The sequence below is a fragment of the Oryzias latipes genome, chromosome 4, assembly GCF_002234675.1.
Source record: "Oryzias latipes chromosome 4, ASM223467v1".
In the NCBI taxonomy this organism is placed as follows: Eukaryota; Metazoa; Chordata; class Actinopteri; order Beloniformes; family Adrianichthyidae; genus Oryzias; species Oryzias latipes.
The window spans coordinates 23,707,806-23,729,393 of NC_019862.2; the positions used below are offsets into that span (position 1 = coordinate 23,707,806).

General features: G+C 41.2%; 2 protein-coding genes across 3 annotated transcripts; one reads left to right on the plus strand and one right to left on the minus strand.

Annotated features, from left to right (window-relative positions):
- Positions 1-2,646: 2,646 nt before the first annotated feature.
- On the plus strand, positions 2,647-10,757 carry LOC101172401 (interferon-induced protein with tetratricopeptide repeats 1B-like). 2 transcript variants are annotated; one of them, XM_020702574.2, is made up of 4 exons: positions 2,647-3,649; positions 7,620-7,729; positions 8,105-8,321; positions 9,337-10,757. In XM_020702574.2, the coding sequence occupies exons 3-4, from the start codon at positions 8,317-8,319 to the stop codon at positions 10,646-10,648; spliced, it is 1,317 nt and encodes a 438-aa protein (XP_020558233.1). In that variant the 5' UTR covers positions 2,647-3,649; positions 7,620-7,729; positions 8,105-8,316; the 3' UTR covers positions 10,649-10,757. The 2 variants fall into 2 exon arrangements, with proteins under 2 accessions (XP_020558233.1, XP_004068291.1); XM_004068243.4 differs by having other exon boundaries at positions 9,340-10,757.
- A 2,238-nt stretch (positions 10,758-12,995) lies between these two features.
- On the minus strand, positions 12,996-21,541 carry prpf38a (pre-mRNA processing factor 38A). Its single transcript, XM_023954432.1, has 10 exons — positions 21,334-21,541; positions 20,318-20,477; positions 18,921-19,042; positions 18,581-18,666; positions 17,369-17,479; positions 17,172-17,278; positions 13,738-13,764; positions 13,558-13,649; positions 13,398-13,446; positions 12,996-13,294 (listed from the first exon to the last, which is right to left on the minus strand). The coding sequence occupies exons 1-10, from the start codon at positions 21,461-21,463 to the stop codon at positions 13,249-13,251; spliced, it is 930 nt and encodes a 309-aa protein (XP_023810200.1). The 5' UTR covers positions 21,464-21,541; the 3' UTR covers positions 12,996-13,248.
- Positions 21,542-21,588: the final 47 nt, after the last annotated feature.

The window sequence follows — 21,588 nt, forward strand, 5'->3', positions numbered from 1 at the left end:
GAGTGGGGGCACTCCTCCAAAACACCACTGTTTCCATTCAGTGGACCATTGACGACCCATCCCAACACTGTCTTAACGGCATATGGTCCATTTTCATTGCTGTTAATAACTTCCCAAGGCTCCAGTAGCTGGGGGGCGTTGGTACCTATTAATAGGTCGACTTCTGCATTTATTTTTGGCATGTGAATTTTAGACAAGTGAGGATGTTTCTTCAGATGTTCAGATGTTGCCATGCTCTCAGTTGAAACTGGCATTTTCCTTTGTGTCAATACTTCTGGCAGAGGATAAAAACTATGGTCTTCTACACCAGACACTTCTAGACCAATCAAAGAGTAGGCTGGAACAACAGTCTCCTGTCCCATTGTACGCAAGAGAAATGAAGTTTTTCTACCAGTAACATTCAGCTTTTGCATAAGATGTTCTGAGCAAAAAGTTGCTGAACTCCCAGGATCCAAAAATGCATGTGTTTTGATGACACAATTTCCCTTTTTTGCCTTGATCTTCACAGGAAGTATAGATAGGGCACAGTAATCCACTCCGGCCCCTGTATGTCCACATGTTGTCTGTAAAGTTGGTTTATTCTCTATGGACTCCTTTGACTGCTCTGCAGCTAGGGGCTGTCTTTTAATGTGGAGCACAGTAGGGTGCATTTGACTACAGGCCTCACATTTTAGCCGCTGCTCGCAAATGCGACTCACGTGACCAGTGCTTAAACATGCAAAACATAATTGTCTATCTTTAAGCCACTGAATCTTGTCTTTATGTTTCATTATTGTAAAGGCTTTGCAGTTTTCCAATAGATGGCCTTTTGCACAAAAAACACAGTTAGGAAACTCTTTGTTGTTGCTGGGTTTTTTAAATACACCTGATGTTACTGTAGTGGCCACAGTGTTTCCTTTGAATCCAAACTTAGGAAATGACTTGGGTCTTATAAAGGATTTTGCATGAGAATTGTTTGATAAAGGATCTTGTATGTTGCCAAATAGAGGATCTGAAAGAATTTTTACATGTCGTTCAATGAAAGCGACAAGATCAATGAAATGAGCTCTGTTGTTGGTTCTTTCCATAACTTCATGTGCTGTGACTCTCCAATGTTCTCTCATTTTGTATGGCAACTTTGAGATTATAGCTCTCATGTTTGCAGGCATGTCAAGTTCTTGCATGTGCTGAAGCTCCGTCATAACATTACAACAGGAACGAAGGAATAAAGAAAATGCTTTTAGAGCTTTAACATCCTCAGCTTTTATTGTTTGCCAAGCCAACGCCTTTTCATTGTAAGCTGTTGCTATTTTATAAGGATTTCCAAAGTGGTACTGAAGAAGATCCTTGGCCACTGCATAGCCATGTTCAGGAGTCATATGTTGACAGCTACGCACCAGTTCTTGTGGTTGTCCCCTTGTAAACTGTTCCAAATAGTATAAGCAATCGGCTTTTCCTGTTTTTGCTTCCACTCCTTGCTCAAAAGCCTTGATAAAACGTCTATATTCCAGAGGATCCCCTTCGAATATGGGAATAGTTCGTGGTGGTAGAGATGTTGAAAGCTGCTGTTGCACAAGTGCTGATGTTATTTCATTTTGCTTCTCCATTATGTCAATTATGCGGTCATTTGGTGAGTTCCCAATCTGTTCTTGTTGGTTATTGCTGGAATAATGGTAGTTAGTTAATTGCCTTGTGTGATCACTTAAAACTAGAACTGATGAATGAGATTGAGTTTGTTGAACCGTTTTTTGCTTGTTGTGCTCTGGTTGTAGACTTATGCTGTGTTGATACTTGACAGCTGACTCCATTTGTTTGGTTTCCTTTGGTATTGCATCCATAGTCGGTTGTTGTCCCTTTGAAGCATTTTGATAGGCTAATTTCCATGTTTCTGGTTTGTATTCCTCCGCTGAGGGATTTAAAAGTGTTTTAGTCTCCATTTGATGCCTTTGCTTCTCAAAGTAAGAATTCATCCCATCGGCTTCATTTTCATACTCTTCATCTGCACCTTGCAGTACAGCAAGTTTAGCTGTGTAAGCTGCTAGTTCAGCCTCCAAGTCCAGTTCTTCCTTTTTCCTCTTGATTTGCAGTTCTTGTTCCTCCAGAGCATGTCTTTGTTTTAGTGCAGCCATACGAGCAATCAATGCAGCTTTGTCTGCTTGAGCTTTAATTCTTGAAGATGATGTTCTGCTTGATTTACTTCTCAGACTAGGCTTACTTTCAACATTGGAAATACTGTCATTTGGACCAACGTCATCTTCAGCATTCTCATTTTTAAACACATTTTCCTCATTCACAGAAATCCATGTTGTACCCTCAGAAATACATTCATTATTTAACAACATTTTAGCTTTAAACCACGTTTCATGTTTTTCACATTCATCGGATGGCAATAAACCCAACAAAGATTCATGCATACATGTGGCATCATTACAAACCTCAACAAGTTTATCAAGAGCTATTTGAACCTTTGTTTTATCACCTTTAACCATTAAACTTTGCAGTGATTTCCTAATGTTACTTGCTTTATTTAATTTCAGGTTTCTGTTATTTTGTAGCCTGTCCAGTTTATCAGCGAGAGCTTTTGCAGTCAGTCTAACCACTCGCTTTTCAGCTTGTATTTCACTGCCAGTCAAACTATTAGTTCTGTTCGCGGTGCACGCTGCAGCTCCCACTGTTACGTCTGACGTTGCGTCGCGCGTCTCCATGCCAACGCCCTCTTTTATTCAACAAGTTTTAAAGCGCTTATTGAGCAGTCTCGTCAATCAGTCAACCAATGCATTGGATTTTATGTTCAGTTATGTGTGCACACTTTTTAAATGGCCATTGAAGGTGTAGCGCTACTCATACCTCTGGGTTTTTGAAGTGTTGGGCGCCGAAAGCAGAGCTGAACTTGATGCGACCGCTTCAGTTGTCGGCTCTCTTCCTTGTCCAAATCCACGAATTATTCCAAATGTCCACTCCAATATCCCGATCGGATTCCAACAGAATCGTAGGCTGCGCTGGGTCTTGCTGATCTTGTTGCTGTCAGCACTGGGTCCAGCTGATTCGATCACTCAAACAATCCAGCGATGCTCCGAACTGGCTTCCGAATCCCGAGATTTCCATCAATCCATCCAAAGAAAGGAGAGGTTTTTGACTAATAAGTGTAGGAGCTAAAGGCCTAGAAACTATTTAACTAAGTTCTAGCTCCTTTGATACACTGAGATGTGCGACGCCAGATTTGATTGACGCGCCAAGCGGGCTGTCGTTTCCTTATACGACGAAGAAAAATGAGTCCTTTACTCCGATCAACTTTGCATTACTTTGTTTCTTTTTATTAATTTACACTACTGAACGGATTGGACTACTTTTTTGCTTCATTTCCCGCACAAGCGGTCAAAAACCATTTCTCCATCTGGCTCATGCACACCTGTCTGTGGTCAGATAATCAACAAATTTATAATTGACAGCAAAACATGAAAACAGCGACACCCACAGGACATTTTTCTCAATAGGGCTCCTACAATAATGACATAACATCTGAAACAACACCCACCCACTGTCTGGTTGAGCGGCTGCGTCTATCGTTGTCACGGTAACTCCCCCTGTGAGGAACCTCAAAGTAACCGGCGACGCGGCTGTCATCGGCACCGGAGCCCCCGGTAATATCAAAACTGTCCGGACAAAGCTGGTGAGTGTTTTCACAACAAGGAAGGTTTGCCCTGGCTCTGGACCTGGGGCCTGTTTCACAAAGGAGGTTCAACCAACTCTGAGGTCAAACCTGAACTCTGAGTTGGTCAATCGAGAGATTGACAACTCTGAGTTTTCAGTTTCAGAGCAGCTGATCCGCGTTAGATCAATCAACTCTGAGTGGACTGATTCGGAGGTGAGCGTGCGCACCGCGTCTATAAGAAGCCATTATCAATGGAGCGCAGATATCACGAGTCACCATGGCAACCGTGAAAACAAAGAGGTCTGCGTATTTTTCGCCAGCTGAACTTGACGTGCTGCTGCAGAGTTACAGTGAATATGAGCACATATTCCAGAAGAAAAGCAACACCGCTGCATCTGCAAAACAGAGACAGTTAGCGTGGAAAACATAGCTGCTCAAGTTAATGCCTAAGTTTGCATTTAAATCATTGTTATAAATATTGACTGTAATAACTTTTTAAATAGCGTAAGGTGTGAAATAAAAAATGGTGATATTTAGGTGTACTTTTGAAGTGTTATTCCTGGTGTAAATGCATGAAATGCTGCATAGTGTACAGAACCAATCTGGGGGAAAATGCATTTAACGTCGGTAATGTTTAGAGGACTTTTTTGTTAACCTTCCCCTCTAGCAAACGTTGGTCATTTTAATATTAATACATGCAATTGTGTTTTTAAAAGTGAACTTTTGTCTACTGTTGAACCTTTCGCTGCGCAAAGACTTCCTTCTTTTCTCTCGTCTTTCCGACCGTGCGTGGTCAAAAGCGCAGGGGAGATTTCCTTCAGGGCTGAAGGGAATTCTCCTTCGGGGTTCACTTCCCGTTGGAAACCCTCAACCTCCAGAGCGGAATAAGAAATGACTCCAAAACAGTTATTCTGGGAATGACACCTTCTCCGTCCTCCTCATCCGTGCTCAACCCCCCCCCCCCCCCATCTGCACCTGCACTCGCCCCTCCCCTTGTCTCTCGTGGATTGCACCCCGCTCAGCACACACACGCTGCAACACTACCCCTGTATTGATCAAGTGGTATAGGTTTATATGGGATTAAGAAAGTAAGCAGTGCTAGAAAATTGTGTTTCCAAAAAGTAATTGTTACATTAATCTAATTCAATGTCCCTGATTTCATTTTCATGTAGATGCAATCCTGCAGGAATTAAAAGAACATGGCAGCAGCTAAAAATGAAGTATAAAAACATAATTCAATCAGGTCAAATGTGAGCATGTCATGGATGTAGGCTTTGTTGACAATATTTGACATATGAAACATCTACATAGCAAGACCTAATGTTGTTTTCATTTTGTATATGTAATTGACTGCAACGAAAAACGGTAACGCTCAAACAAAAACGTATGGGGAAATGACAAAACATCGAGTCGAGGTCTCAAAATCCTCGTACGACGTAAATGTAATTCTCTACGAATTAATGCAGCCTCCTCATCTATTGGGTCCTCCAAAAAAGGACAAGCCATTCTTGTCACTTAGATCGCGTGACGGAAATGTGGGCAATGAAGGTTGAAGCCAAATATAGTGCTTCGTCTTTAAAAAGGGGAGGGGACCGGCAAAAACTTCGAGTTTGGAGAATAAAACCTGCTCCCGACCAGGTTAGGTTCACAGCATAAGTAACCATGGATACTGACTCCGAGTAAAAGTTAACTCTCTTTCAGAAACGGGTTTGACTTACTCTGCTTTCTCTGGTTTGACAAACCTCCGATTCTGAAACGGAAAACCCAGGGTTTCCCTGATTTCCGGGTTTATGAACTCAGAGTTTACACTTAACCTCCTTTGTGAAACAGGCCCCTGGACCCCGATGTACTGGCTTTGTTTGTATCTTAAGGAAAAGTTAAGTTGTGAGGTGACCTGTCTAAAGGTTGGTGCTGCAAACTCTCGATTCAGCTCTTTTAAAGTTTCTGCTGAGTGTAATGAAGTCAGCTTTGGGCTGAGGGATCCTTAGTTAGGCGGGATAATGAGCCGCAAAAGACTGCTGTGGTTGGACTGAGCACTTCACTTAATGCGGGGGGGGGGGGGGGGGGGTAATGTTGCTGTCCAAGGTCCTTAACACGCCATGGCAATACATGTTGCTTCATACAACTGCTGTGGCCTGCGCTTTGGTCAGAGCGAAAGAAGCTCGCTGCAGAGTTGTAGACAAACTTATGGAAACTTGTGACATTTTCTGTCTTCAAGAGACATTTATTTCTAAACAGGACCTGGAAAAATTGAACACCTTGAACTCTGACTTCCATGGCACATGGGGAGTCACACTCCACACTTCACATCGCACTGCTGATTTATGTGCCTTTTTTCAATCCTTTTGTGTGTATGTATGCATATTTTTATATGACTTTTAATGCCAGATTTGAAATTTGTTGATAAGGTGTTGTTTAAAGCTTTAAAAATCACAACAAAATATTTAAAAAAAAAGTTTATAGTGGAAAAAAGCTGCTTTGAGTTTCTAGAGTTTTTATTGATTTGGCCAGATGTATTTACACCGTGCATCCTTCAGGGCCTGGCAGTAGGCTTTTTGATGATCATGGTAGGCACACTTGTGAACGGTAAGTCTAGATCTTTTTAAATGGCATTCAAGAGCACGACCAGGCAGCCGTTTCATTTGGAGTAATGCTGGTGTGCACCAGGGAGAAGAGCGATCAAAACTAACTTTGCATGTCCTAATAGAGGCATGGAGGTCGAAAACACTGCTCAGGTATCCATCCATTTCCATTTCCAGAAAGACATTTGCCGTTTAGGTCTCATTTTAGGTAGTAGAAACATAAGGTCCATGGAAACCAGCTTGTGGTCAGACACTCCCAGATCATAGACTTGTAGGTTGTTAAAACCCTTGTGCTATCTTAGATGACCCCACCCTTACATTGACGTGTTCTCCCTACCACGACAAAGGTGGATATGTCACGAGGAGGGTGGCTCGAGAGCCGGTAGGACCCAGACGCAGAGACGGGAGGCAAACGGGTTCAGGATGTGGCGTGGCCAGAAACATGGAAGCATGAGCGTGGCTAGAAACATGGAACATGGGATGAAGGGACGAAGACACATGAAGACGTCAATGGACCAGCACAAGAGGAAGGGAGAGACGAGACTTAAATACAGACAGGGCAGACAAGACACAGGTGAACATGATCAGAACAGATAGGGACAAGGAAGTAAAACTCAGGAACATGACAACACAGAACACCTTTCAAAATAAAACAGGAAACAGAACCAAACATGACAGACCAAGAAATAAATCAAAAACCAAGACAAAAGAAACCCAAACCATGACAGGATAAAGGTGAAGAGGATTACATGTAATCCATGGACACCAGTGAAGACCTTAAATCATTGAAGAAAAAAGGTTCAGTGCACTGTCTAGTGGGCACTGTCTAGTGGGTCTAGATGACCCAACCCAACTTTTTCCATGTACCAGTAGCTGTAACTTTGGGGGCAGGCTTCATTTAGCTCTGGGAGATCCCATGTACTGTGCCTAGTTTCAACCAGGCACATAAAGTCCTGTTTTTTTTTCCATCCAAAATATGATCATGGATAAGGAGGGTTTTATTTGATAGAGAGTGTGCATTGAATAATTCCATTTTGGCGTAAGACAGATCTGACGGTTGCTGTTGCTGTAAACTCCTTAGCACAGTGTAGTCCACTCCATGCTCTCTATTCCGCCCAGAGCTTCTAGAAGAGGGGAGGGACGTATGGGTGCTACGTCATGTATGTGCGCCAGTGTTCTGATGGTGTGGTAAGGGTGAAACAGGTGAGGCCAGGATAAAATAAAGTTATGCCATACCGTCTGGGCTTTGCATGTTTTTCAGGGATTTTTACAGCGCTCCCCTTTGACTATTAATCCTCCTGATGTGTCAGTACGCACTGGCTTCCCCTAAACTCCAGAATCAAATTCAAACTCCTCCTGTTCACCTTTAAGTCCCTCCATAACCTGGCTTCTCCTTTTCTTTCCAGCCACGAAAGAAAAGCCAAGACCTCCAGCCATGTCGCGTCAAGACCTCCAGCCACGCCGCACCAAGATCACCGGCCATGCCAAGACCTCCCTCTCGCCACAAACCACACCGGTAAATAAACCATTACTTACCTATCCACTTACCTGTGTGTTCCTTCCAGGTTCCAGCATCTGGATCCGTTTCGCATCAGAAACATGACACCTCCTTTTGTAATAGTAAAACTGTCCAACACAAAAGGCCCTCAGCTCTCATCTGTTAGCTCAGTTATTGGACAGAACAGGTAAAAAAAATACACAGGAATGGAGTTATGAGTTCACTTCCTCCCATTCCAGATAATTAAACCCTTTTTGACTAACTTATCACTAAATAGTCTCATTCTGTCATGTTCTGTATGCTTTAGAGTTAATGTGTCTATTTTTTGTTTAGATTGCTTTGAATAAAGCTTTTCCAAGTCCAAACCCAACACTTTCCTTTCCTGGGTTTCAGCAGTTAAGTTTCGATTCTGGAAAATAGAGACAAAGGTTTTTCCCAAGGGAAAGTGACGTCACTACTCAGCGAGCTTCGCATGACGAAGCACTCTCAGCTCCCAAAGCGCACAGACGGATGCGCGCATAAAAGGATGCTGAAACTGAGGAGCTGGAGTGCCACTGAGAAGACGAGTTGTGAGGAAAAAGACTACGAAAGACAGGCAGATCGTCATGAGGTAAACGATTTTTTTTAAATTTTATTTTAAATTTAGTTTTTGTTTTTCATTTATTTATTTTATCTTAAGGCTGATGTCATTTGGACGTATTTACTTGCGAACAGCACAAACGATGGAAATTAATGTTGGCCAAACATGCTGCCAAGATGCGCATTGCTGCATTGCACGCACATATTTAAAGTGCTTCCAAGCTCCAAGGCTTAATGTTGTTGTTGGCAGCACATATTTAAAGTTAACTTAAAGTTAAAGTCTGATTAGTTGTCACGCGCCTTGGTGTGTAAAAGGTGTTGATCCATCCCCTGGAGGAGCGGGGAGCAGCAGAAACAGCCGCACTTAGGAACCAGTTGGTCAGTGGCTTTAAATGACAACCTCCCAAAGTCTTCCTGTAGGAAAATCGACATTTTGCTAACATAATTACTGGCCATTCTCTTAAGGTTACCAAATGTATCTTAAAAACATGTATCATGAGGTTTTCCTCTGATGGATTCAATCCTGATCCAACAGTATTTGTCCTGGTCACTCCCAGAGAAAGCCTCAACATCTTCATCTCTGCTACCTCCAGCTCTGCTTCCTGTCTCTTTCTCAGTGTCTCTAAGCCAACAACATGACTGCTGTCACCATAGCAGCAGGTTGGAATGTTGTGGAGGAAGATTCCAGATTTGGAATGTGCAGTGGCAAACACAGAACATTCTATATGACTTTGGAAGGGTGGCAAAACATGGAAGACCATTCTAAATGAAAGGATCAAATATACATATTTGAAAAAGTTCCATTGTTGTAAATTATATTTGTTGTTATATTGTTATTATATATCGTTATTATATTGTTATATTGCCCCATGTAGCCCCGCCCCTGGGTATGTGACAAAGGAGTTTCAAAGGGAATGCAATGACAGGTGTGGAAGATTGTGATAACGCATCGGTCAAAATACAAAAAGTCTCCAAAGTAATCGTTTCTGTTTCTGTGACGTGTCTGAACATTTCTCTTTGTCTTATTGGTGTCTGTTCTTGTCCAGCAGTTCTTCTCGGACTCTGTCCAAACTGGAGGCCCTGGAGTGTCACTTCACCTGGGTCAAGGAAACCACCAGATCACAGCTGTTGCACATCAGGGTCCAGCTTGAGGACATTGGCACAGATGAGGGAAATTTTTGGTTGGGTTCCATTTACAACTTGTGGGGGTTTGTCCTCTACGAGCTAGGCTCTAGTAAAGAAGCCCATCAGTACTTCAGAAAGGCCACAGAAACCTTACAGCGGCTGAGGAAGGAAGATGAGGGTCCCTGGCTGATGGTGAACTATGGAAATCTAGCCTGGCTGCACCATCATCTTGGAGAAGAGGCAAAGAGTCAAGATTACTTGTCAAAGGTTGAAGCTCTCAAAAGTAAATTCCCATCTCCATCCCAGGATGAGCTCCACCCAGAGATCTACGCTGAGAAAGCTTGGACTCTGATGAAATTTGGTAAAAAAAACAAGCTGCTAGCTGCAGATTACTTTCAGAGATCCTTCAAGATGCAGCCAGACATGGTGCAGTGGCAGTCCAGCCGTGTGATTGCACTGGCCAGTGCTGCTAAGCACTGTGACACAGGCCTGAGTGATGACCTAATGCAGGAAATTAGAACAGCCCGAGAGCAGGATCCAGAGAATCTGTACGTGGCTGCTGTGGAGCTTAAGGAAAGAGGCAAAAAAGGAGAATCAGTGAAAAATGAGGCGGAGACGCTGGGTCAAAAGATCCTTCTGCAGCCTGTCAGCAGCTACAGTGGCCTGAAACCCCTCCTGATGCTGCACAGGGAGCTGGGCTCGCTGGATGAGGCCATCGTTCTGACTGAGGAGGCCTTGGAGCGGCATCCTGATGAGCGCTACCTGAAGAGATGTGCCTCTCTCTGCTGCAAATGGAAAGTCCTCATGTTTACTACTGATCGAGCAGACCAACGTACGATTGAGAGAGCCATAAAGCTGCATGAGGAGGTCATTGATCTCTACCCAGACACATCATTTGTGAAGAGGGTTGATCTGGCATATGTTCAGGCAAAGTCGAGTCATGGCCGCGAGATAGCATACCAGATGTTCCAAGACCTGCTCGCAAGGAGAGACCTGGATTCTGAAGACAAACAGCTGCTATACTACAACTACGCCAGATACCTCTACTTCCACCGTCAGGACAGTAATGAGTCCATTCGGTATCACATGAAGTCAGCAGAGATTCAAGAGAGGAGTTTGTATGGGAAACTAAGCATCAAAGTGCTCCAAAAAATATGCGACAGAGGAAGGATCAGGATGTGCCCAGAAATCAGGAAGTTTCTGGAAAACCTGCCGGAAGATGATTCTGAATAAGGTTTTACCAACATAAGCTGATTTGATTGTTTAGTGTATTGATCCTGTAGAATAACTCTTCAACTCACATGAATTAATCCTTAATAAACATTTAACCAACAAAACTTTATTCTGATCATTTGAATTTATTAAACTCCTATTGTGTGGGTTTCATTTTTTTCTTACAGGCCACACAAAAGAAATTGTTTTGAACTCCCACTCCAATCATCTTTTGATCTATTTTAAAGTGTTTCAGTGTTTTTTCTAATCATGCAGTTTTTTAGCCAAAATGTAAAAGAATTAAAGCCGCAAGCAGTGTTGTATGGCCCGCAGGCACACCCCGCCCCCTACGCCTAGCCCTAAGCACTCGCTGCCCACTTCTACGCAGCACCGCCCACATTTTATCAAGGCTTTTATCAAACCTGCATATGATAATTATGCTAACTATGCTAGTTGTGCTAATGTTGCTAAAAGTGCTAGCATTGAGATCCGCATTATCAACTCACTCAGAAAAACACATTGCTCCATTGGCAAGAGGTACATGTCATAAGTTGATAACATAAAATCCACTTTTTTTCAAAATGGCAGCTTTTCTAATGATTTTATCACTATAGCAACCATTTTATTTTATAATCGCCTCGGGATAACAATCAGATCAACATCATTTTCAGATGAATTGGAAAAAGTAAACTTTTGAATTTCCTTAGCAACAGAGGTTTATTGCTCACCACGCCCACATTCCTTATATGTCCGTATCCAGTGTTTTTCATTGTGTTCAGTTCCAGCCATGGATGCATGCATTTCCTTTTTTACAGTATTCCATTGAAAATCATTAGCTATAACAGTGCGCCACATTTACTAGCTCACCATGTGCACGGCGTTCAAAATCTACAAATTTTAATTGCAACATTTTTGCCACAGTAGCTTGCCATTGATGCCCAAGAAGTTATGAGACGATCGCTAAAAATCTCAACAAGTTTACGTTTGTATCCGGTAGTAAAGGTCCTTTTTCTGAAAAATTCAAGATGGCTGCCTTTTCCCTGAAGTCAAAGTTCGACGAAACTCCAGGGTTGATCACTAGCGACTTGTGCGTGAAAATTACTTGAAAAAAGTTATTTTTCCGGTATTGTTTAAAAATGCAAATATCTCATGATAATAATTCAGAGGAGCTGAACTTGCTGAGGAGACCTGGGCCCAATGCTGGAGGGGGGCTGATGGACAGTTGTCTCACCACCCGGGGACAGTCCACCAGCTGTCCCCCATTTACCCTCTTCCTCATATAATCACTTACTAGGGTGATGGGGGGGTGGTCAGCCTGCGATATACCTTGGGGAGAGGAGTCACTTTGCAATGGCCCCCCTACCTTGGTTATCGTATGTGAACAGGCCCCCCCTCCTCTCGGTTTTAACTGCACCGTAGACATTTAGGACCCTTGGTAGGGGTGGCGCTTGGGCATCACTGCCAGCAAGCAGCAGATGTCCTTTCGACGTCCTACCCGCGAATTTTAACTGCAACCTCTAGCACACACACCCATGGTCCCCTCAATAATATACCCCCAACACACATACACAAACACGCTCATAAACACACACACATTATACAAAGAAGATGGGACCTCAGACCATCTGTCCCCTACCCCATCCCTGGTAGGGGGTACCGGGCCCTTGGCAACGGCGGCCGTGTTCCTTGGGTGCTGGCTTCTTGGGCCTGGCAGCCGTCTCTCCACGCGAAATCACAGATTATAGCACAAAATGGACGCCAAAACGTAGGTTGTGTCGCCAACCCATAATGATTGCAAAAATACGTTCGTATATCCCCGACAATGTTATATCGCTTTCGTTAGTAGATTCTAAAAAAAATGATTCAGCACTTTGTTTTGCGACAGTTTTTGGTTTACCACGCCTACATTTAATTTATTGATCTTGTCGTACGTTACATTGCTTTGTTCAGCGTGGGCCAGGGAATCGAGGACGAGGAAAACTAAGACGTCTGCAAGTGGATGGATCAGAGCAGGGAGCTGGTGGCCCACCCAGAATATTTTCTACATCCCACATACTCTTTTTCAAACAAAATTTTTCTGTCCTCTCCTAATTCACCACAATTTGAATAAAGCTAAACTCAGAAATGCAATTTTAAGCTTAATATGTCCATCATCAGAAAAATGCATGTAAAATACCAAAAATAAAATTTTCATCAGAGTGGGTCTTTACTGGTCCAGAACTTTGATCGATCAATAAAATTGAGTTGCAAGATCTTATTTATTTTCTTTGAACAAAGTAAAAATAATTGGATAAGTATAATATTAACATTTTGTAGATTTTTTTAACCTTCTTTCTACTAAAAACTTTCAAAATAAGATGGCCACATGAGAGTGTAAACCGACAAAATGGAGATCTTTAATTGAAAAACAAACATATGAACAAAGAGTTCAATACAGCGGAATTCAATTACATAAATGACTTCTCCGAAATTTATTATAAGCTTTTATTTACTGTCACAACAGAAAGCGGTAAATGTGTCACATGTCTGGGGTCTAAAATCTCAGCTGAACCAAACTTTAGAGCAGATTTAAGAGGACAGTTGAGAAGTTTAAAGGATAAAAAAAAAAACAAAAAAGGAATTCAGTTGTTTCCTCTTCGACTCTTCTTGTGGCTCTTTTTTGAACTCCTACCAGATGAAAGAAAGCAAAAGTTTTTGGTTTATTAGCAATCTGGGACAACCCTTCAAAGAAAAAGGTTCACAATCAGAAATCCACAGCAGCAGCTCTCACCTCTCAGGAGACTTGCTGTGGGGACGGTGTTTGTGGCTCCGGTGATGACCTGCCAGACAATAACAATTTTTTTTTTTAAAAACCACAGTTTTACTTACGAAAAAGTTTTGGTTGTTGTCGTTAAGTGTATTATAGGTATCTTCTCCAGAACGCCACATACCGGGAGATTTGGAGCGGTGGCGTCTGTCTCTGGACCGGCTGCGATGTCGACGTGGACTTTTGCTGCGATGGCGGTCTCTCCGAGGTGACGGGCTTTTCAACAAAATAAGGAAACACAAATTTAAAAGCAAAGTATTTATTTATAAAAAAGTCATTTCAACTCAATCCAGTAAAGCTTTACCTTCGTCTCTTTGGAGATCTGCTTCGCCTGTGACACAAAAAAGTTGGTATTGATAACTTGTAAAAAAAAAAAAACAAATGTATATGTGTAAACACACACACATATACATATATTTATATATATATATATATATATATATATATATATATATATATACACACACACACACACACACCAACACACACAGTGCACAGCATAAACGAACACACCCCCTTTAAAAAGTATCGGTGCTAATTTAATCAGTAGCTCAATGAACAAAAAATCTCCAAACTTTTCACAAGATTACACTTTATTGAACACTTCTTAACATAACATGAAATTAAGGTTAATGATAAAACTTAGATCACATCATTTTCACTTTAACTTAAATTCGTTGAAGCAAAAAATGAATACACCCTGCAACAAAATCTACTCCATCTAGTATTTTGTATGACCACCATGATTTTTAAGGACAGCACCAAGTCTTCTAGGTCAGATTTTTTTCAACCTTTTCTGAGCCACGGCACACTTTAACCTTAAAAAAAATCCCGCGGCACACCAGCATCCAAAAATTAAAAAAAACAAGATGAAACTCATAGTCTGTATTGATCTACAGCCCCTCCACAATCTCACATGCATTTTTGAGATAATTGTTGCAGAAAAAGCTGGAAACTGCAGCTGTTTTTTTTCTAAAAGATGCAATAAAAGTTAAGTTAGAAGATTTAAAAACAGTTTGATGTGTGTTCGTTGGTTTCAAGACGTTTAACAACAGATCTCCTTGTGCGCTGTCACTCTCACAACCCAATGCATCATGGGAGATGTAGTGCATAAAACGGCTGGAGATCGCGTCTCTGAGCCTCATTGTTTTGTTCACTTGTTCCACGGTCTGATACCAGATTCTGTGGAAAGCTACACCGCTAAAGACGAGCTTTAGCTGGTATTTTTGTTAGAACTGAGCGACTTTACGAGCTAAATCGGGACAAGGAAGTGAAGACTTTAACCACTTCTGATTGGTCAGACTGATGACATGTGATTAAGCCCCCCAAGAATGATTGGTGGAGACAGTTAAAGGGGCGGGACTTTTCCAAAATACAGCCGAAGCTGCAGCTGAATCGCGGTACTGTACCGTCATTCTTATCAATATGTCTTTAATAAAATAAAATAAACGCAAAGAAAAAGTATTTTACGATCTTTTATATTATTAACTCCTCAGAGTTTTATCAGGGCCTGTTTGGATGAACAGAGAGCTGAAATCCTGGAGATGGGAAATGTTTTTAGATCAGTTAATGAGGGGAATTTCCCACGGCACACTTGACCATCTTCCACGGCACACTAGTGTGCCGCAGCACACTGGTTGAAAAACACTGTTCTAGGTATTTCATGAACAACTTGGTGACATATTTCAACGTGTATCTTTTTCCATTCTTCAAGAAGAACCTCTTTTACAGCCTGGATGCTGGATGGAGAGTGATGCTCAACTTGTTCTTCAGAATTCCTTACTTGGGTTCAGATCAGGAGACATCCTTGACCAGCGTTCAAAACCGGTTGTCCGAGACAACCAGATTTCAAGGAGGACAACCAAAATGAACCTGATGGTTGTCCGTGTGACAACCTGGTCTTTTATTCAACATTTTGGTATTTTTCGACTATTTTTCAAGTTTCACGGGTTAGTTTTTGGTAACCTCTGAATTGAGACGTATGCAGCTAATTCTTTCCACCGACAAACGAAGTGCATGCATCATGCTAACGAATCCTTTCTGTTTCTACATGTGCACTTTTCAATAAAGATTTTTCAAATAGAAGTGTTGAACAACAGTACCTGGCGCGACCGCTAGAGGTCTCCAAAAACACGCAAAAAGATTTAAAACACATTCATAAACACTATAACTTTCACTCATAACAGAACAGACTGACATGAGCTGGAAAAAAAAACTTTTTCCATGGGATTGATATAATATTCTAAATTTTTTACAACAGTTTTGGTATTTTATATTCTTTAAGGAACAATTATCAAAAACCAAAGAAAAAAATAACCAATATATTTAAATCTGTGTAAAGATACTAGTTATAAAGATATTGGTTTCAAGTTTTTGGCAATACTTTGTGTAACCAGATGCTTCAGTATTTAGTAAAATGTTTGTTTTTAATTTTAAAGAGTTTTTTAAATGTCCATCATAAGAGGCAGTTAATATTAGATGTATAGAAGAAATAAAGATGTAAGTACTGACATCTGAGTAGGTTTAGTTGCTGTTGAATTCATTGGTATCGAAGGAAAACCAAAAATTGGGGAGGACAACCAAGTTTACTTGCCTCGGACAACCATTTTTTCCCCCTTATTTCTAACACTGTTGGCCATCCAATCACCTTCACCCTGTTCTTCCGAAATGCAGCAGTAGCTTCAGGAGTGTGTTTTGGATCATTGTTGTGTTGGAAAAGTGCTCCTTGACCAAGTGCATAAAGTGATGGCAGCATCTTCTCCTTTAGTATAGAGCAGTACATTGTTGAGTTCATGATGCCATCAATGAAATGCAGCTCCCCGACACCAGCAGCCCCACATCAGCACACTGCCACCACCATGTTTCACTGTAGGCACCATGCATTTTTCTTTGAAATTCTCACTTCAGCAACACCATAGTTTTAAAACCATTAGTTCCAAAAAGGGGGATCTTTGTCTCATCACTTCAGAGTATTGAGGCCTTTATCTTTTTTAGCTAATTCTAGACGTGCTTTTTTGTGCACGGGCTTTGGGAAAGGCTTCTTTCGTGGACAATAACCATGCGTGCCATTCCTCTGCAGCGTGCGCCGGATGGTGTCACGGGAAACGGTCACTCCAGTTTGGCGTTCTACTGCTTTAGCTAACTGCAGTGAACTACAGTGGCGATTTTCTTCAACCTTTCTCATCAGAAGACGCTCCTGTTCAGATGTTAGCTTCTGTTGACGGCCTGGACGTCTCTGTAAGATGGTTGCACTTCCATCTTTCTTAAATTTTTAGATTACGATCCAAAAAGCCCTTCCCATTTCATGCTGTCTCCGATAGCTACCCATGGAAAAGAAATGTCACAATATCTGAGAAAGGACAGGCTTTTCTTTGGTTAAATGCTCTTTTCTAGCCACCTCTGTGCTGTACACGTCTTAAATGAATCAGTAGACTCACTTGTGGTTGAATGCCTGATAATTAGAATTCTGTAGTCTTAAGTTTGGCTTTTCTCCTAAGACTCTGACTGGGGTGTACTCCTTTTTACAACGTGGGCGTGACCTAATTTGTTAGGTCAAAAAACAAAAACACACGTTTTTGTGTGCAACTTAAAATATCTGGTTTGCAATCAATGGTCCACCTGTGTAGAAAAATGTTAATTCCAAAAGAACACTGAAGGTTTTCGGACAAATGTAGTGGGGTGTCCTCATTTATGCTGAGCACTGTACATGAACGACATAAGATCTGAGACAACACCCACCGTCTGGGTGAGCGGCTGCGTCTGTAACGTGGCGACGGTGAGCGGCGAGGTCTGTCGTTGTCACGGTAACTCCGCCTGTGAGGTTCGGGGGAGTGCAGTCGCTCTGGCTGTGGGCACGGAAAGCAAACACGGAGTTATAACTCCTGCAATGATATTCGGCCAAACCAAGAGATCAACACATCATCAAAGGCCGTTACCTTTTCGTCCTCCTCATCTTCTTCCTCACTGCTTTCCACTTCATCCAGGTCTTCCTCCAAAGCGCTGACCCGAGGGTCCAGCATCTCTGCCTCCTCCAGGACCTGCCTCCTCTGTGACACACAGGAAAGGATACGATGACTTTATGGAGGAAAGGGGTCACTTGTTTGTTTTTACTCAAAAATTCTCAAAGACAAAACTGTTGTTACATCTTTGTTCATTGTTATTTGTTACTGGATTGGCCGTCACGGGACATACGGCATGACACACAAGCGCCATTACTACACATTGAGTCTTCACTTGTTTGGTGAAGAAACGACGAGGTCCAAAGTCCGCAAAGAATTACAAACGGGGACACGATGTATTGCAATGAACCACAAAAATGATGACAACAAAATAATTTATTACAAAATAATAAAGGAAACACATTTCAAAGGTTAGTGCTCGCATTTTAATAGAGAGAAATCAGGCTGGGAAGCGTGAGGTGCAAGTAGCATTGATGTTTATTTTTAATCAATGTTTGATTATTTTATCTTTTAATTTATTGTTTGTGTGTTAGCCTGGGGGCGGTGCTGGCAGTGCAGACTCTTCCTGCCCCTTCGACTGTTCTCCACTTAATGATGTCACAATGTGAGGACCCGCTCGTTTTCGTGGGTTAGGAGGCGCCGGTGCTCAGAATGCAGATTTTTAGAGGAATACCCAGAAATGCGTAAACGGATCAAAACACCGCTTTGGGGTTTATAGTGAGAAATAAACATTACAATACACTTAAAAGCTCAAAAACCTGATTTTGAATGGTGTAAGCCTTTTAATGAAAAACAAAATCCAAATGGTTACGAATATGATTTGAAACCGATTAAAGTAAATATAAAAACACAAAAAAATTCCTCTTTCAGACACATTTCTCGGTAACTGTGTAGAAAAACTATTTGCCCTAATTTCATTTCTATCCAATGCTTTCCCCATGAACTAAAACATAAATTTGAGACAGACTACAGAGCTTTCGGAAAATATAGACACCCCCCCCAAAAAAAACTGGTCCAGTAGCTTCAATAAAATGTATAACTGACAGTTTTTTTCTTTTAAAGATTACAAATTTAAAATGCACTATTTAAAAGATAAAACAAGTATGACATTCTAAATCTACAACTGATAGTTGTACATTACTGTACAACCAATTATGAGTCAAAGGGGGCTTCTGGGAAGTTACCCACCTGAAGTCGAGGAAGGATGATGTCACACACTCTCTCTGCGTGAAGAAGTTCATCTATGAACTCGTCGACGTGCATCAGCTCAAACTCTGCATCAAAAACCAGAAAAATCCATCAACCTAACAGAGCTTCATGAAGGCTTACATGTGTCACTCCTTGTCCAGGTCTGGATCCACATGTCAGAGTCCGCTCAAAGGAGGAAGATGCATGAAAGCTCAGTGTGAGTCCAAAAGCATGTGGGAGGAGCAGCAAGGGAGCTTCCATGTTGGAAACCTGATCTTTTTCTGTATGCAAGCCAAAAAATGAATAAAGATGAGAAAGATTCTAATCTTCTGTGTCTTACCTCCATTTCTGTTCTGGGTCTTAATCTTTCTGTAGTCATTGTACAGCGGTTCCAGGTATTTGTAGCAGTCCACGGCGGTGCCGGTCAACCGCATGTACATGGCTCCAAGAAGACGGACATATCTGACAGACGTGACACCAAACGGTTATGAAAAAAATCGGAAAAAAAGCTAGAAAGAATTTTTTTGGTCTCTGGTCATTTTCATCTGTTACCATATCTTCAGGGGTTTGAAAAAGACACATTACAGCACAAAATTTTTCATTAAAAGTGAGAATTAGAGGAAACAAGGTATTTTACTGTTAATTTTATTCCATGTTTATTTGCTTTGTTTATCTCTTTGTATTCCATATTTTTTAATTTGCATCTAGGCTCATCTTTTATGGTCTTTGTCCCTTTTAAGAAGCTTAAATGCATGAATTACAACAACAACAAAAATCAGCATTTGCTTAAGAATTCGTTGATTAGCTTAATTTATGAATATTAGACAGGTTGTTTTCTACTTGACATTTCATAACACAGCAAAAAAAAGTTGAAGGGTTGTGAAACAATAGATAAAAGGCGATTTTTGATGACCCACTCCACCGAAAATCTTGTTTTTAACATGTTCCTATAGCATTTTCTGATGATGGACATATATTAAGAAATTAAGCTCAAAATTGCATTTCTGAGTATTTCTTCATTCAAATTAGCGTGAATTAGTAGCAGACAAAAAAGGCAATTTGAAAAAAAAAACTTTTAGCTGTGATTTAGAAACAAAGATAAGGGGTTAGGGGTTGGGGCAGGGTTGAGGCTCTTGAGGACCAGGGTTAGCCACCCCTGCGGTATAGCGTGTAAACAACTCTTGGTTTTGGATGACGGGAAGGCAATCGGTCTTCCTCTTCACCAACGGTCCCACCTACAACTCAGAGGCAGATTTTTAAAGATTTTTTTACTTTTGGCTAAAAAGGGCATAAGGGGTGGTTGAGCAGGTCGGCCAATGATTGAAGGGTCAGGGGTTCAATCCCCACTCCCCCAGTCAACTGTTGTCGTGTCCTTGGACACGACAACAGTTGACTGTTAAGACACTTAACCTTCTGTGCCTCCAGCGTGGCTCCACTGGTGTGTGAATGCATATGAATGTTGGAGGGGGTGTTGGCGTGAACTGGCAGCCACGCCGCTGTCAGTCTGCCCCAGGGCAGCCGTGGCTAAATCAGTAGCTTACCATCACCAAGTATGAATGAATAATGGACACATTGTAAGCGCTTTGAGCGTCTAGAAAAGTGCAGAAAAATCGAATCCATTATTATTATGGTTTATAATCATGGATAAAATACCACCGGAAACCTTCTTGTAAATAGATCTAAAGATGATCAGAGTGGGCCTTAAAAGATTTTTCTTTTCTCAAACAAAGAACTTACTTAAAATCTTCATTTTTGATGAACTCCACGATGATGTCCTTTTCAGGCTGAATCTGAAGCATTTTCAGCGTGAGGCAGAGGAAGGGGGTCGGCTTTATGTTTCCGCCATAAACTCCTCCGACAAACTTCAACTCCATGGCTTTGTCGACCACCAGCTCGGCTGCAGATGACAAGAGAAACATGAAATCCTCTGTCTACGAAGCGTCTAAAGATGATTAACATCTATGGTCAATATTGGACGCTAGTTCAAAAAAAAAAACACACTCTTTTCTTAATTTTAATATCAGACACCACAAGTTGAAAGTGTTGGGGATGTTTAGGATCATTGATATTTATCTACACTTACCGACTGTGGATCCAGGAAGGTTTTTATTGTTTTACACAAACTGCATATGTAAATAATGTCACTCTCCTCTTTAATGTAAGTGGGAAAGAGTCATAACAAGGTAAAGCTGTACAAAGTTAACCAGCTACTAAAAAATTCAGATGTTTTCTAAATGATTTTTGGTTTAATGCAATACTTTCACTGCTTCATTAAATGCAACTTTATTATTTTAATTTAGATGTACTTTTCTATATATTTTAATTTCATTAAAAATATGTATGTAGCCAAAAAGGTTTAGATTTTTGCAAATCATTTTAAAACTGTCCACAGAGTGTAAAACTTCCTTAACTTAAGAAACACAAACATACCCAAACAAACATGGGTCTAGAACCGGGCTGTAATTTAATTAAATATTGTTTAGCTCCTAAGACTTATTCTAATCATACAATTCAAACTGACTGTTTTGACATTCTTCATGATCATTCGCTTAGGGGATGTCAGTTAATAACTGCTAAAAAAAAATGTTATTACAATTATATTATTATAATTGTTTTCAACTGGATATTTGTTTGTTTTCGGGGTTTTTTCTTCACAATAACAACACCGTTGTAAAGAAGATTTGTAATGAATAACACGAATACGTCGTGCATGCTAACGGGAATGGACATTCATTGCTAGCATGTTTACCCACCGGTGAGACCAAAGCACTCTTCCTTCCAGTATTTGGATTCGTAAATTCGCGTCCGGATGATTTTCTCCACCAGATATTGCGGGTTGGTTCCGTGTATACTGTTGGCATCTTTGACGGTTCTGTTCGCCATTGCAACAAAACCAGGCTAACTTTCTAGCATGAACAAATAAAAAAAAGCTTGGAGGAAACCTGACCCGGAAACAGATACGTATTGTTTCCGGCTGTGTGTATCAATAAAGTTTTCACTCGTTACCT